Here is a 15,885-nt window from a genome sequence, read left to right on the forward strand (position 1 = left end):
GTTGTCTTAATATACATCAACAAATCTTTTTCTCCCCTTTAGACTCAATGAAGAGACTTCCTTTTTCCCCAAAGAGACTTTATGCGCCTCCTTTAGCTTTTCTTCTTTTAACATTTAGATGGATTCTATGACCAAGGACTTAGTTAAGGTGCTCTGCTTTTTCTTCTTTACATAAAAATATATACTCATCTTTTTATTTATTCTTTTCTCACATTATTCTGTACACTAGGACAAATAAAGGAATAAACATTATTTCAGAGTTCCATTTACCTATGATGACATCATAATTCAGCATATCCGTTACAGGATGATGCACAAAACGATGACCGTAGCAAATAAATAAGATTATATATCAAAAGTTATATGCAGCGCTCCTTAACCACAAAACAAAAATACCTACAGTTTTTTCCTTCCTCTACAAGGTAGCAATCAATACACTACTAAATCTCTCTTCATGAATAAACACACGAACGATTATTCTATACTCTAATCTCTTTAACGTTACATGCTCTCCCTGAAGTTCATAGATCTTGACATGGCTGCAGGGTTTGCTTGCAGGTTTAGATACGTTTCAGGAACGAATCTATTGTTGCCGCTCTTTGTTTCAGACTCATTTACGAATAAATTGAACTGCTGTGTCTTCTCGCGTTTCATCGGTACTGGATAAAACACACGATTCTTCGTAGCTACGTTTGCTTCATCATTATTACTTCGAGATTGTGAATCCAGTCTTGCTCTTACAGAAGTGTCTTCGTTCTCTCCAACACTTACATGTGAAGCTTCGTCTCTTGTCCTTTTCCCTAGACACGTAGAAGTCTGTAGAGTAGACCAAAATGGTACCGTGCAGCCCCAGTAGACAGGGATGTGGTAGAAAGCAGGGTAAGGCCAAGGAGGCGAAACAGAGGATGTTACTTGCGGAGGAAGAAATCTTTGGAAGTTGTTGAAATCTCTTGAAACAGAGTCGCTTGATTGATTCTTACCATTCTCAGTAACCAATGACTCTTCGCCCGAAGAGTCGAAGCTAAGAATTTTCTCCGAGGATCTAGTATTCTCCGTGTGCATGTAATGGTGTGTAGAAACCCATCCCTTGTTCTTACGACGGCCTGAACCAACTGGGACGATCCTCATGGTTCCACCGGAAGTCCAATACCTCTGGCAGCTTCTGCAGAAGTGACGTGGCTGGCTAACGTTGTAGTTGTTGTAGTAACAGAACTTGGTGTCCGAGCTGTTGCATCGTGGACATGGAAGAATCTTGTCTGGTTTCTTCAAGTCATCAGTTGTTTTCTCTTCCGATGTAGTTGTTGTTGTTGTGATCTCGCTGTTCTCAGATGTTTCTTTTGACTCCTCGGTGAGATCAGATGATCTCTGAAGACTTGTACTGGCTTGTTCAATGTTGTCAGTAGCAGATTGATTGTTCGTCTGAGAATTTTAAAGGACTTGGATTAGAACTAACATCATGAAACTAGTTTCAGACTGATTAAGACTAGAGGAAAAAAACATTCAGTTTAGCTTTAAAAAAACATACAGTTTAGTTTTTAGCATTACTTAGCTAGAAATAGTAAGATCAACATGGTCTTAATCCGTTCTTTAAACTGTTTAAAGAATATTAAAAACTTATATTCAACTCGGAAACATACCAGGGACAAAGAAGATGTGATTGTCCAACCAAACAATTTGACCGGGGTATCTATAAGTTCAGACATACCAAACGTTGCAAGTACGGTACACAAGAAAGAAGAAAGTGAAGGAGAGATGATGGTATTGTGTTTATTCTTTAAACGCAGATGAGAGACAAGAGTATATAAGAAGTATGGGGTTGGTATGAATGGATCAAACAGAGCCACACAGAGAGAAAAAAGTGGGGAAGATGACACATCAGGAGAGAAAGGGACCTGTAGAGATGAGAGAGCCACATGTTTGTTGGCAATAAAGTGAACTTTTGCAATCTTTAATCACGTCTCTTTTTGTTATCTCTTTCTGTGCCACTCAAAAGATTTCATAACTTTATTTGCCACGTCAGATGGTTTTATTATTAAATTGTGGAAGTTTTTTTCCTAGGAATATTCGTTTAGAAAAAATACATACCACTTGATCAAAAAAAAAAAAAAAAATACATACCACTATGCAATACAATCACGTGGCAATATGCGAACTTTTTCTGTCCACGTCAGCTGTACATGGTCTGTATGAATTGTGAAGTATGTATACTACTACTACTACTACTACCACTACCAGCATTAGCCTAACACTTAATGTATGGAAGCTTAAATACTTGATCTATCAATTCTCACAAATTGGAGAAACAAAGAAACATAGTATTTTCTTTTTGAAACCAGATTGAAAACAGTTACAAATCTTCATATCCGAGATTCAACCAGTGGCGGAGGGAGAAATTTGTTTTACATAGGTCATAATTAAATTATTAAAAATAGAAAGAGATGTGCATAAGACTTGAACTCAGAACATAGGGGTCAAGAAAGAAAATTTAATCATCTCACCACAACAATTACATATAAACTAAGCCTAAAGTTCATAATTTATATATTTCACATGGGTCAACTGACCCCCTTCACACCTAAGTGGCTCCGCCACTGGATTCAACCTTATATGGAGTAGCATCAATGGTTAACAGAAGCTGTCTCAGTTCTACCTTTTTCTGGGACTAAGTCACTGACTCAACCAGAGATGATGACGAAGAGGAAGAGAGAGGAAAAGGAATGTTTATTAAGAGCCAAGAAATCTTAATACCGAGGGATTGAACCGACTAGGAGTTCAGTTGATAGTTCATTGACGTCATCAGACAACTCAGACAATAACAATTATTGTGTAACCTTATAAATAAGAATTTTTAAAAATTCTTAAAACCTTCTTTTAAAAACCCTTATCTATGATGTTCCACAAAAATTATAGACCCCACAATTATTATTCAAATATAATATATACATATATATATATATGACACATATATTAAGAACTCCAGTGGGAAGAAATTTCATTGGAGGTACTCTCAGATGCGAAAACAGATTCCCGTTTACGTGGACTAACATATTCGAAGAGAGCTTTTGGAGGTCAATGCGGTGAGAACTTGGGACTGAGTTTGAAAAGTTTCAAGGACACTGAAACGTGAGAACTTGGAACTGAGCTTCTCTATTTATAAGACATGTTAAAGTACAAATTGTGCGTAGATTATCATATTATAAAGTTATGTAGACCTTGATCATAAAAAAAAGTTATGTAGACCTTTTTGGGTGAATCAATAGATACATCTATACTATTAAAAGAAAAATATTCTGAAAAAATCTAGTTATGAAAGGTTGTTGGACTATTTCATTAGAATTAATTTTTTTGGTCCTAAATTAATGACACTAATTATACACAATTAATAACTCTAACAACCCATTCATCTTTTTGTGTTACTATGAAAAATTAATAAAATCTCCTAATATCGTGGGATCACAATTATTTGTTGTGTGTGGATATTAAAGTCACTAAATCACAATCATATGAAAGATAAAGTAATATTCCATATTCCATACATCAACTATATAATAATATCATTAAACATATTGTACAATGACATCTTACATTATATAGTTTCAAATATTTCCAAAATAAAATTTAATAAAACCACTTTCACAAATCATATGTTAAAACAAAATTATATATATATATATCTATATATAGATATATATTATGTTAACTTAATTTTTATCATTAACTTGTTAGATCCATTAAGACGCGTTGATCCATCATGGCATCTAACAAGTTTCTCGTCTTAATGGATCAACGCATGAGTGAATCACTACCAGATCTCTTTTCTCAAAGTGACTTAGGGACTTAGGGCAAGAGAATCCAACCTGAAGCTAGTTTCGATTTAGGCTTTCGTGTTAACCTCCGTACCTAGAACAACTCCGTATATATGTAGTTTGCATGGCAAGAAATACTCTGTCGACGTTTGATTATTTTTTTGGATTGCAAGAAACGACAATACAAAGAGTAAATGTGGAATATGCAGACAAAGTACTTGTACATTTTTGAGCGAGCTCCTACTACAACATACACACAAAGCCCAATATTGTGATTCATGACTAGTCCAAAAGCCATATGATTAGGATTCTTAGCAAGTACAGTTCATCATGTATATATAAACATATATATAAACATATTTTATATATAAACATATTTATCTTGTATATATAAAAGTAATCTTGGGAGTAACGTTGTAAAACTTTTGAATACTTTTTCCTCGACAACTCTATCTCGAGTAACCAGCGCTCGTAGCTTAGTGGTAAAGAAGGTACAGCTGTACTGCCCGCCACCCGGATTCGAGTCTTGGCCACAACGGATTTAATATCCCTTCCGTTGGAGCGCTGGACCCCTTTCGGGGGGATAGTTAGGAATATGGCTGCCTAGATACCAGAATTATCAAAAAAACAAAAAAACTCTATCTCGAGTTGCATTATAGATGGAAAAAATCAGTTAACTGTTAAACACATTCAGAGGTGACCTGACCACATTCAAACCCATAGAGGTTCAAGATCATAGAATATACGGTGCTAAAAGCATCTCCAACCCATAACATTATTTTAATGTCAAAATCATATTATTTTAGTGTAGTTTTAACATTAAAAAACTGTTATTCTCCAACCACAACACTAAACTTCACACTAAAAATTATTTTATATTATTATATGTATTTAATTTTTTATTTGTCATTTATTTAATTATACATTTTATTAATCAAATAAGTGAATAGTGTTTTAGTAGAATTAATAGTATTATGGTGTGGTGAATAGTGTTACACCAAATTTGGTGTGAAATTATAGTGTGACAATAAAATGGTATGATTTTTGTAGTTCGGTTGGAGAGGTTTTAGTTTTAGTGTAAAAATTACATTAAAATAGTGTTGCAGTTTGGTTGAAAATAGATTTATAGAGAAACATGTAAATGTTTTTAAAAAAAGAAAGAAAGATGTATGTATTAAATCTTCCATGAAAAGAAAAGGATTTCTTGCTGCCACAATGAAAGATTTATTAGAATCACTGCCTTTATATGCATCAGTAAGTCCTTTTATTTAGCAATGACTTATAGTTAAGGTATTCTGTTTTTCGCTTTTACATAAAAACATAAACTCATCTTTTCTTTATTCTTTCTCAAATTATTTTGTACTTTAAATAAAGGAAATACACATTATTTCGAGCCATGTTTACCCTAAGATGACATCATAAATCAGCATATTCATCCATTAGGATGATGCACAAAACTGTGACTGTGGCATATAATATATCAAAGTTATCTGCAGCTTCACCACACAACAAAAAATACCTATAATTTCTCCATTCTTCTACAAGGTAGCAGACTAGCAATCAATAATAATACACTACTAAATCTCTCTTCAAGAATAATCACGTGCACGAACGATTGTTCTATATCGATATCTGCTTAACATTACATGCTCTCCCTGAAGTTAATAGATCTTGACATATCTGCAGGGTTTGTTTGAAGGTTTAGATACGTCTTAGGGACAAATCTATTGTTGCAGCTCTTTGTTTCAAACCCATTAGAGGAAAAACTGAATTGATGTGTCTTCTCGCGTTTCATCGGTACCGGATACAACACACGATTATTCGTAGTTACGTCAATACTTCGAGATTGTGAGTCCAATCTTGCTCTTACAAAAGTGTCTTTGTTTTCTCTAACACTTTCATGTGTTTTAGCACAAAAAACACTTATCATGTAAAGCTTCGTCTCTTGTCCTTTTCCCTAGACACGTGGAAGTCTCTAGAGTATACCAAAATGGTACCATGCAGCCCCAGTAGACAAGGATGTGGTAGAATGTAGGGTAAAGAGGACACTGGTGAGGGCCGTGAGGCCATGGAGGCGAAAAAGGGGATGTTACTTGCGAAGGAAGAAATCCTTGGGAGTTGTTGAAATCTTTGAAAACAGAGTCAGAAGTTATCTTCACTTTGCTTGATTTCTCAGTAACCAAAGAGTCCGATGTAGTACTTGTTGTGATCTCGATGTCTCGGATGTTTCTTTTGACTCCTCGCTGAGATCAGATGATCTCTCAAGACTTGTACCTTGTTCTATGTTGTCAGTACATAGTTTCAAACTGATAAAGACTAGAGAAAAAAAGATTCAGTTTAGTTTTTAGCGAAATGGCAAGATTAAAGAGTATTAAAAACGTATATTCAACTCGGAAACGCACCATGTGTGGTCAAAGTGAGAGAGGAGAAGACGAGGAGAACGTGTACAAAGAAGATGTAACTGTATTGATTCCTTAATTCGAAGATGTGAGACAAGAGTATATAACGAATAAGAAGTCGAGGGTTGGTATGAATTGATCGAACAGAGCCATAGCAGAGAGAGAAAAAGTGGTGAAGATGACACATCAGGACATTCAGGAGAGAATGGAACATGTAGAGATGAGCGAGCCACACACACATGTTGTTTGTAATAAAAGTGAGCTTTTATGATCTTTATTAATCACGGCCCTTTTTGTTTTATTTTTATTTTTATCGGATGTCCCGGACAACTCTTTTATCTCTTTCTTGCCACAAAAAAAGAATACTGTATTTCTTTTACTTTATTTGCCACGTCAGATTGTTTTATTATTAAAGTGTGGAAGTTTTTTTGTTTCCCAAGAATATTCATATAGAAACACATACCACTATACAATACAATCACGTGGCATTATGCGAACTTTTCTGTCCGGGTCAGCTGTAATCTGTATGAATTGCGAGGTACGTCTGTCTACTACCAGAATTAGCTTAACACTCAGTGACCATTATAAAAGAATTAGCCTAACACTCTATTTCTGAATGAATCAACAATGTGTACATACAGTGAGAGATTTCTTGCTTTAGAAAATGTGTTTTTTTTCTTTAGGTGCAGAGGAAGTTAGTTAAATAGTAAAATTTTGATTTTGATTTTTCTTTTTTTTTTGACAACACATTGATTTTGATTCTAACCAAGTAGCTAGTTGGAGAAGGTAAAAGAATTGGTGCAAGAGTGTTGTGCGTACTAAGATATTTACTTTTTTTTTTTTTTGTGGAGGACTAAGATATTTACTTGTGAGACTAAGTTAAGCGAGTAAGAGCATCCCCACTAGTGAACCCTATGAAAGGGGTTCACAAAACATTTTTTATTATTTTTTTTTGGGTTGATTTTTGTTTTTAAAAAAAAAAAAAAAAAAAAAAATTATTTTTTCGGACCAGTCGCGGGCCGCCACGTGCCGTGGGGCCCGCGCTACAGTGATGAACCAGGTTCACTGAGAAGGGGTGGAGAGAGACAGGTTCATCACTATTCCTTATTTTAATAATTTTTTTTTTTTGGGAATGTGTGTGAACCCCCCATAAGTTCACTAATGGGGGTGCTCTAATAGATTAAGTGCTGTATAGTGGGAGTTGGTATTTCGTAGGTGTTGAGTGGAGTAAGAGCAGCTTATCTCTGTGTTTTAAATCAAGCAAAACAAGAAATGCATGGAAGCCTATAAAATACTTGGTCTATGAATTCTCACAAAAAAAAACAGAACACAAAGAAACAGAGTATCTCCATTTTGAATCAATATTTAAAAATCTTTATATCCGAGATTTAAACCTACAAACAGGACACAAACAAACGCTAACCATTTCTCAATGAAACCGATGATTACACGGCATCTCCTTCACCGTATCCTCCGCCTTCCATTCGTCCGAACAGATCACACACCTTCCTTCGCAGCCGGCGAGATCAACGGTCAGCACCGCATCAATGGAAGCCTTGGACGCTGAAGGATGACCTTCAAGTAGGACGAGAAACAGAGGGTTCGTTCCGGTCGACTCCTCAAGAATGATCATTCCTTGTGTAAAAAAGGGTTGACCAGAATGATTCTATCACGGGTCATCGTCTCTGTGTGATGATGATTCTAGATCAGAGAAGTCAGAGGAAAGGTAAGAGATGTATTTTTCCAAAGATAAAAAGAAAAAAGGGTAAGAAGATGTATAAATAAATCTATGTTCCTTACAAATCTTCTTTGGGGATACAGAGGAGAAAGTCTCTCTTCTGATCTCGTGTTTTTTTTTTCTCAAATACTAATCATCAATGGGACAAGTTTATAAGAAAATGATTGACCTTCTCTTCCGATCTTATGTTTTTTTTTTCTCAAATACTAGTTATGAATGGCACAAGTTTATAAGAAAATGATATATATAATGCGATTAGGGTGATAATTCTTTTAATGGTTTTTGGATTTTAATTTTTAGTATTTAGATACTAGATTTTGGTTTTTAGTTTTTTATTTTTTTATTTTGCAGTAGTTTCTAGTTTTTTTTTTGTTTTTTTTTTGAAAATCATAAATGGTTGATTTAAATTTTAGTTTTAGTTTTTTTTTAAATGAAAAAATAAAAAATATTATTAGCACCTCTAAGATAATATAAAATAAAATATTGGCATCAAAATAGAAAAAAAAGACTAGGATAGCACCAAACCAAGTTTTTGTTCCCAAAGTAGCACTCAAGGCTCAAAGTCACAAAAATAGATTTCATTAAAGAGGTAAATATACACTTATACCCCTTGGGTTAATTAATCCAAACTTTAGGATTTAGAGTCAGGGGTGGGGTTTTGGAATTAGGATTTAAAATTTTATAAAAAATAAAAATTTTAAAAACAGTTTCAAAAAGTATTTTTAAATTATAAAAATAAAATTTGAAAAAAAAATAAAAAAAAATTTCAAAAAAAGTTTTCAAAAAAAAAAGTTATAAAAATTTCGAATCTGAAAACATATAATCTGAAACTATAAAAAAAAATTCTTTTTTTCATTTTTTTATTTTTATTTTATTTTTTTTTATTTATTTTTGTTTGTTTATTTAATTTTAAACCAAGGGTATTAGGGATATTTTACCCTTTAATGAATGTCATTTTTGTGACTTTCTCCTTCTAGTGCTATTTTTGAGACATAAACTTCAAAAGGTGCTATTATTAACAATTGCCCATCAAAATACACATAAACGTATTTAATAAAATTATCTTAAATCTTATATAGATGCAGGAATCTGATCACAAACAAAAATGTAAAATGCTTTTTAAATACTTTTAAATTTTGAGTTCTAAATACTTTTTAAATTTATTTACATTTTTAATATAATTTTAATACATTTCATTTAATTTATAGGGATAATTAAGAAAATGTTATATTGATAATTTTCTGCAATTAAAATATTACAAAATAATATTAAATTACTGGATTTTAAAGTACATTTAATTTTAGGTAATTAATTATTATATTTTATAAGGAAAAAATATATATCATTTAATTAATATAATAGTCTTTGTACAATAAAGATTTTTTTATGGTTAGCATAGCTAGATGTACTATAAATTTTAAACAAATTATACCTATAGGTTTTAAAAAAAACATGTAAAAGATACATAGAGTAAATTTAAATAATTAATTTATTTTACTGAAAAGTATAAAAATGTTATTAATATGTATTATATATGTTAAACAAATGCTTTTTACTTAACTATATTTTTTACGGTAATTTTTTCTGTATTTATTTATGCATAATAGCAAAAGAAATAATTTAGGAAAGGAATAAAAACCCATCGCCAAGTTTTGACAAAAACCATGAAAACTTTGATTTTGGTTTTTCTATAGGAAAAAACAGTTATCTGAAAAAACAGTTTGTAGGGGGATCTATTTCTTTATAAACTTGATTGTCTAAAAAATTGGTTTTACAAAAACAAAAGCCAAAACTACTTCAAAATCTGTAATCAACCTCTAGGATTCATCATATATATAACATTGTGTGTTATGAGTAATGAAGTTCCAAAAGCAGTTTTGGAATTGCCATATTCTAAAGCCTTTGGATACTTTTTTCCTCGACAACCCTTACCCAATTTGCATTATAGAAAAACAAATTCAGTTAAGAAAAATCCCATTCCACTTGAGTGGGGAATAGAAGCTGACATGATGATGAAATTCTAGGCGAAGATTGTAACTCCTTTTGTTTCTCTTCAAGATTAGAGGTATCTAAGAAGGATATCTCCACTTTCTTTAAACACTCTGCGTTAGCTAGAATGTATGTGACTAGTTGTTTCTCGTCTTCTCTTCCTCCATAGTCTACCCACCCAAAGATCTCTAGATTAGACGACAAGCATCCGGGAATAGAATTCGGTTGGTTCCAGGATGGGGCGATACTCTGGGGTTCCTGGATCAAAACGTTCACTTAAATTTATTAAGTTGGTCAAAAGTACATGTGCACGGTATTATGGGAGGAGGGTCCTAAATTACCGTTTTGATCATAAGAGTTTTTAGTTTAGGACTATTCTGAAGCAAAAACATAAGAGAATCCAACCAATCAACTGATTCTTCTGGACGAAAATAAAACTCTATGAGCCAAGAGAACTTAGTGGCGGTACAACACTCAACCTGTGATTAAAACAACAACCACATTAGTTGACAAAGAAACAAGGAAAAAAAGGGGGGAGAGTTAAGACAGATATGAAATCGCTACCATTGGTTCGGTCAAACACAATAGAAGATGTCTGACAGATACAAGATTTCTTAAAAACTTGTCATTGGGATTAGGAACAAAGCCTATGTATGCCTCAACAAGGCAAGGCATATTCTCTATCAAGCAATAGTAATCCCAGACGTCAATTATGTCAAATTTTGTTAATGCAGGGGCATCTATTACCAACGACCCAGTGAGTCGATCATCATCACCATCCTTGTTGCGCCAAGTAGTCACATAATACAATATTTGTAGGGAAGGCACTTTCACGGTAAAGTTTGTCAAGTTGTCCTCCTCATGTCGTTCAACCGTTAGGTTATTGAGAATAGGGGAGCTTGATAAAAGCCTAACAAGAGAGTCTTCGTCTTTGTACACTACATGTAGAAGACTCAGACGTAAGAGAGATGGTAGGCGAGCCTGGGAGGAAACATCAACAAAAATCTCATTGGAAAGAGATAAATCAACGATTGTGTCGCATGTGTAAAGACTCTTAGGAAAACTTGTGGGTTTTGCGGTCCAGAGGAGCTTGAAATCTAACACGTACACACCACGATTAACTGCGTACTCAATCCACTTTCCGACATCAACGTCAACAGTACAACTTGGACCCAGTTCAACAATCAAACTCCTCAACTTCGGTGCCTTATGGAGTTGCAATGACTGGTCAATGAACCACCCCAGCTTCTCGTTGCCATCGTCATTGAACTCGAGTAGACGCAGCATCTTCGAGACAAAACGCCATCGTTTAGACAAGATTGTAGTGGTGACTGCGACTTTTGTTGGGACGAGGATCAAGATCAGCAAGAGCAAATCATCGGGCAAATCACAGATCCTGTTTTCCATTCCGTCTTTACTTCTTTCTCGTCGTCGCTGGGTGTGACACCGTGAAAACCCTAATTTATTTCATATAGAAGTCTATGCGACTTGACTAAATAGTAAATACTAAATACACAAGTATATCTAAATATTTACATAAACTATATACTATAAATATCTATTAAATTAATGCATATACAATAAAGGAAAAAAATATTTATTTTTTTAAAGAAGAAATTTCCCATTTTTTAAATAAGCCTGCACTAAAATAGCTGCAAAGAAACACAAATAAAAATCAAATAAGTGCAATATTTTTTAGTAAAATAAAATAAAATATAGTCTTTTTTTGGTAAAAAAAAAAATATATATATATAATATATATATATATATATAGTTTCCGCCTCTCCCTTGTTCACTTTTCTACAAAGGTGCGTATTCACGTAGCATGATCGACGCCTTCCATTCACAATCTCTCGGTGAAGTTTATCGTTGCCACAACCCACAAGCGTCTCTTGGAAGATGGCAACTCCCAAGTCCCAAACTATATTCTCTTCTTCGACGTCTTGTAAACCGTAAAGAAACCCTATTATATGTCAAAATACATTATTTATGTTGAGCATTGTCCTAGATGTAAAATGGGTTATAGAACATCAATAGCCTGCTCTATCATCACTAAACTCTTATCACATTATTCAAGAAAAAGATTAGAAGAAAGCTTTGGATTTTAAAAGATACAAACATACAGTACATCGACATTTAGTTAGAAAAAAAACATGTATTTCAATCTTCAAATATTGTTACTTTACAATGTAATCAAACAGTCATTTGTAATTGACAAAAAATATATACCCTTGTACATTTAACATTTGATGGTAATTACAAATTTAAATGTTCAGAAGGCTAAAATAAAAAAAAATGGTTACGAAGATAAATATATCTTTAGATTTTGCAAAAAAAAAATTTACTTTAAAGAGTTTGAATAAATGATTTATTCAATGAGGATGGATTTGATAGAACATTTTTAAAGACTAGATACAATAAGGAGAGATTTGAACAAAAACCAGAATTCTCTCAAACATCAATATAATAAACCTCCTTAATCAAACATGAAATGTAGATACATGATAAAAATTGAGTTAAGATGAGATTGAAAATAAGTTTGACATGAAAATGTTATCAAAAGTATTACAAGAAAAACCGAGATAAGAACCAATAATAACACAAGAATAGCCTCTTTTTGATGATCAAAAATCCTATTCTACTGACTTTTTCTTCTTTAGTCGAGCTTCTCATAAAGAGATTGTAATATCTCCTAGACCTCCACATTTAGGCATGTTAATCTCATAATAAATCTGTAACGAGATAGCCGGGTAAGCGTTGAACATGGAGTCCTCGGGATAGTTAGCGATGAGCCTTCCATCTGTGAATGAGCTTTTTATACAAATTGGGCTTTGATCATCCGGACATCAGAGTTGAAAATCGAACCGGTCATTGCTAGACTTAATTAGAGATGAATTTTATTGAAATCATAAACCGGATCATGACGGAGTAAAACCAAATGTAAATTATAAAAGTTTGTAATAGTAAATACCATATGGTTCGGAAACCAGAAAGAGAGACGGAGAGTCGAGTCCACATCTCTATTATTTCCCTTCCGCTCCTCCTCCTCCATCATATCTATCGTCTTCAACAAAATCTCCACCTTCAAATCCCTCCTCCTATATCTTCTCCACACACCGACGCTGCATTAAACAAAAGCATAATAAGACGAGTACTCCTCCTCGTTTATTTACCCCCCAAATCTCTTCGCGGAAGCCAAGAATACATTCCAAACCCTAACCCGATCGTCTCTCCTTCCCCCGATTCTCTCCGGTCAGTCTCCGATTTCCTCGATCTAACCATTTAATTGTTGCTTTTCTATTTCATATCGATTTTGTGATCCTTTTGGTTTTTCAAGGTTTGTTTGAATAATGAGTAATCAGAAGAAGAGGAATTTCCAGATAGAGGCGTTCAAGCACCGCGTCGTCGTCGATCCCAAATACGCCGATAAAACCTGGCAGATCCTCGAGCGTGCCATCCATCAGATTTACAATCAAGATGCTAGCGGCCTCAGCTTCGAAGAGCTTTACAGGTCTTTCATTGCTTCCTTTCGTTTCTTCTCTTATTGTTTGGTATGTTGAGAGTTGTTCTTCTTCTTGTTTGGCTCAGGAACGCGTACAACATGGTTCTGCACAAGTTTGGAGATAAGCTCTACACCGGCTTTATCGCCACCATGACTGCTCATCTCAAGGAGAAGTCCAAGCTCATCGAGGCTGCTCAGGGAGGGTCGTTTCTTGAAGAGCTCAACAAGAAGTGGAACGAGCAAAACAAAGCGTTGGAGATGATACGGGACATCCTCATGTACATGGATAGAACTTACATCGAGAGCACCAAGAAGCCTCACGTTCATCCCATGGGGCTTAGTTTGTGGAGGGATAACGTGGTGCATTCCCCTAAGATACATACGAGGCTTCTGAACACACTTCTTGATCTTGTCCATAAGGAACGCACCGGTGAGGTTATTGACAGGGGGTTGGTGAGGAATGTTACTAAGATGTTCATGGACTTGGGTGAGTCTGTGTATCAGGATGATTTCGAGAAGCCCTTTTTGGATGCTTCTTCTGAGTTTTATAAGGTTGAGTCTCAGGAGTTTATTGAGTCTTGTGATTGTGGGGATTACTTGAAGAGAGCTGAGAAACGTCTGACTGAGGAGATAGATAGGGTAGGACACTACTTGGATGCCAAGAGTGAAGACAAGATTACGAGTGTGGTTGAGAAAGAGATGATTGCTAACCACATGCAGAGGCTGGTTCACATGGAGAATTCAGGGCTTGTTACTATGCTGTTGAATGATAAGTATGAGGATTTGGGTAGGATGTACAACTTGTTCCGCAGGGTTACCAACGGTCTTGCTACTGTCAGAGACGTTATGACCTCGCATCTAAGGGAAATGGGGAAGCAATTGGTTACTGATCCGGAAAAGTCAAAGGACCCGGTGGAGTTTGTACAGCGGCTATTGGATGAGCGGGATAAGTATGACAAAATCATCAGCACCGCGTTTGGTAATGATAAAACGTTTCAGAACGCGTCGAATTCTTCGTTTGAGTATTTCATCAACTTGAATGCTCGTTCTCCTGAGTTCATCTCCTTGTTCGTTGATGACAAGCTACGGAAAGGACTTAAGGGTATCGCAGACGCGGATGTGGAGGTCGTCCTTGATAAAGTCATGATGCTGTTCCGCTACTTACAAGAGAAAGATGTGTTTGAGAAGTACTACAAGCAGCATTTGGCTAAAAGGCTTCTCTCCGGCAAAACCGTGTCAGATGACGCAGAGAAAAGTCTGATAGTGAAACTAAAGACGGAATGTGGATATCAGTTCACTTCGAAATTGGAAGGCATGTTCACTGACATGAAGACTTCAGAGGACACAATGAGAGGGTTTTACGGCAGTCACCCTGAGCTTTCTGAAGGACCAACGCTTATTGTTCAGGTTCTTACAACTGGTTCTTGGCCCACACAGCCTGCAGTCCCTTGTAATCTCCCAGCTGAAGTTTCGGTTCTCTGCGAGAAGTTCCGTTCTTATTACCTTGGGACCCATACCGGTAGAAGGTTGTCTTGGCAGACCAACATGGGCACAGCCGATATCAAAGCCATCTTCGGAAAGGGTCAGAAACACGAACTGAACGTGTCGACTTTCCAGATGTGTGTCCTCATGCTGTTCAACAACTCTGATCGACTCAGCTACAAGGAGATCGAACAGGCTACTGAAATCCCGGCACCAGATCTAAAACGTTGCTTGCAGTCGCTCGCGTGTGTGAAAGGCAAAAACGTGATAAAGAAAGAACCAATGAGCAAAGACATAGGAGAAGAAGATCTGTTTTGTGTGAACGACAAGTTCACAAGCAAGTTTTACAAAGTGAAGATTGGAACAGTGGTGGCACAGAAGGAGACAGAGCCGGAGAAGCAAGAGACGAGACAGAGAGTGGAGGAAGACAGGAAACCTCAGATTGAAGCAGCGATTGTGAGGATCATGAAGTCTAGGAAAATACTGGATCACAACAACATAATAGCGGAGGTGACTAAACAGTTACAGCCACGGTTCCTGGCTAACCCAACGGAGATAAAGAAGAGAATCGAGTCGCTTATTGAACGTGATTTCTTGGAAAGGGATAATACGGACCGGAAACTTTACCGCTATTTAGCCTAATAAGTTGATTACCTCAACAACAACAACGAAAAAGGCTGTTCGTCTCTGTTTATTTGCTTTGTTTCTTATGTTTTGGTGTACAAGCGTATGAACTGTACGGTAGTAGGCAAAAATCGAACGAACATGGTGTTGCTGCCGTTGGTCGAATATTATATTTCTCCCTTTTTTTGTCTTTTTTTACAAATTTGCTATGGTATATTGTTTCAATTTCTTTGCGAACAAAATTTTCATTAAACTAATGTAGACAAGTTATTATGCTAAAACGATATAAAAACAAAGATTCATGATGAGTTTAGAACTTCTCACTCAGCAACAAATACACAGATT

General features: G+C 35.3%; 3 protein-coding genes and 1 long non-coding RNA gene across 5 annotated transcripts; 1 reads left to right on the top strand and 3 right to left on the bottom strand.

Annotated features, from left to right (window-relative positions):
• Window positions 1-323: 323 nt before the first annotated feature.
• LOC103840650 (dof zinc finger protein DOF1.3) lies at window positions 324-4,248 on the bottom strand. The gene is made up of 2 exons (XM_009117165.3): window positions 1,638-4,248; window positions 324-1,419 (listed from the first exon to the last, which is right to left on the bottom strand). The coding sequence occupies exons 1-2, from the start codon at window positions 1,701-1,703 to the stop codon at window positions 502-504; spliced, it is 984 nt and encodes a 327-aa protein (XP_009115413.1). The 5' UTR covers window positions 1,704-4,248; the 3' UTR covers window positions 324-501.
• Window positions 4,249-7,186: 2,938 nt separating this feature from the next.
• LOC103840651 lies at window positions 7,187-8,400 on the bottom strand. The gene is made up of 2 exons (XR_627696.2): window positions 8,006-8,400; window positions 7,187-7,906 (listed from the first exon to the last, which is right to left on the bottom strand). It is a non-coding gene; the product is annotated as an uncharacterized LOC103840651 (long non-coding RNA).
• A 374-nt stretch (window positions 8,401-8,774) lies between these two features.
• On the bottom strand, window positions 8,775-13,043 carry LOC103840653 (putative F-box/FBD/LRR-repeat protein At1g22000). Of its 2 annotated transcripts, none has more exons than XM_033279248.1 (4): window positions 12,904-13,043; window positions 10,497-12,811; window positions 10,274-10,411; window positions 8,775-10,190 (listed from the first exon to the last, which is right to left on the bottom strand). In XM_033279248.1, exons 2-4 carry the CDS (start codon window positions 11,337-11,339, stop codon window positions 9,906-9,908), a joined length of 1,266 nt encoding a protein of 421 aa, XP_033135139.1. In that variant the 5' UTR covers window positions 11,340-12,811; window positions 12,904-13,043; the 3' UTR covers window positions 8,775-9,905. The 2 variants fall into 2 exon arrangements, with proteins under 2 accessions (XP_033135139.1, XP_009115414.1); XM_009117166.3 differs by having other exon boundaries at window positions 10,497-12,806; window positions 12,904-13,004.
• LOC103840654 (cullin-3A) lies at window positions 12,926-15,767 on the top strand. Its single transcript, XM_009117167.3, has 3 exons — window positions 12,926-13,184; window positions 13,270-13,443; window positions 13,521-15,767. The coding sequence occupies exons 2-3, from the start codon at window positions 13,283-13,285 to the stop codon at window positions 15,556-15,558; spliced, it is 2,199 nt and encodes a 732-aa protein (XP_009115415.1). The 5' UTR covers window positions 12,926-13,184; window positions 13,270-13,282; the 3' UTR covers window positions 15,559-15,767.
• Window positions 15,768-15,885: the final 118 nt, after the last annotated feature.

The sequence above is a fragment of the Brassica rapa genome, chromosome A09, assembly GCF_000309985.2.
Source record: "Brassica rapa cultivar Chiifu-401-42 chromosome A09, CAAS_Brap_v3.01, whole genome shotgun sequence".
Lineage (NCBI taxonomy): Eukaryota > Viridiplantae > Streptophyta > Magnoliopsida > Brassicales > Brassicaceae > Brassica > Brassica rapa.

Coding starts and splice junctions, on each gene's coding strand:
- LOC103840650 (XM_009117165.3), bottom strand. CDS start 1,703: ATGTCTGAACTTATAGATACCCCGGTCAAATTGTTTGGTTGGACAATC. Junction 1,420..1,637: donor TCACATCTTCTTTGTCCCTG/GTATGTTTCCGA, acceptor TAAAATTCTCAG/ACGAACAATCAATCTGCTAC.
- LOC103840653 (XM_033279248.1), bottom strand. CDS start 11,339: ATGGAAAACAGGATCTGTGATTTGCCCGATGATTTGCTCTTGCTGATC. Junction 10,412..10,496: donor TGTGTTTGACCGAACCAATG/GTAGCGATTTCA, acceptor TTTTAATCACAG/GTTGAGTGTTGTACCGCCAC. Junction 10,191..10,273: donor AAACTCTTATGATCAAAACG/GTAATTTAGGAC, acceptor GTTTTGATCCAG/GAACCCCAGAGTATCGCCCC.
- LOC103840654 (XM_009117167.3), top strand. CDS start 13,283: ATGAGTAATCAGAAGAAGAGGAATTTCCAGATAGAGGCGTTCAAGCAC. Junction 13,444..13,520: donor AGCTTCGAAGAGCTTTACAG/GTCTTTCATTGC, acceptor TGTTTGGCTCAG/GAACGCGTACAACATGGTTC.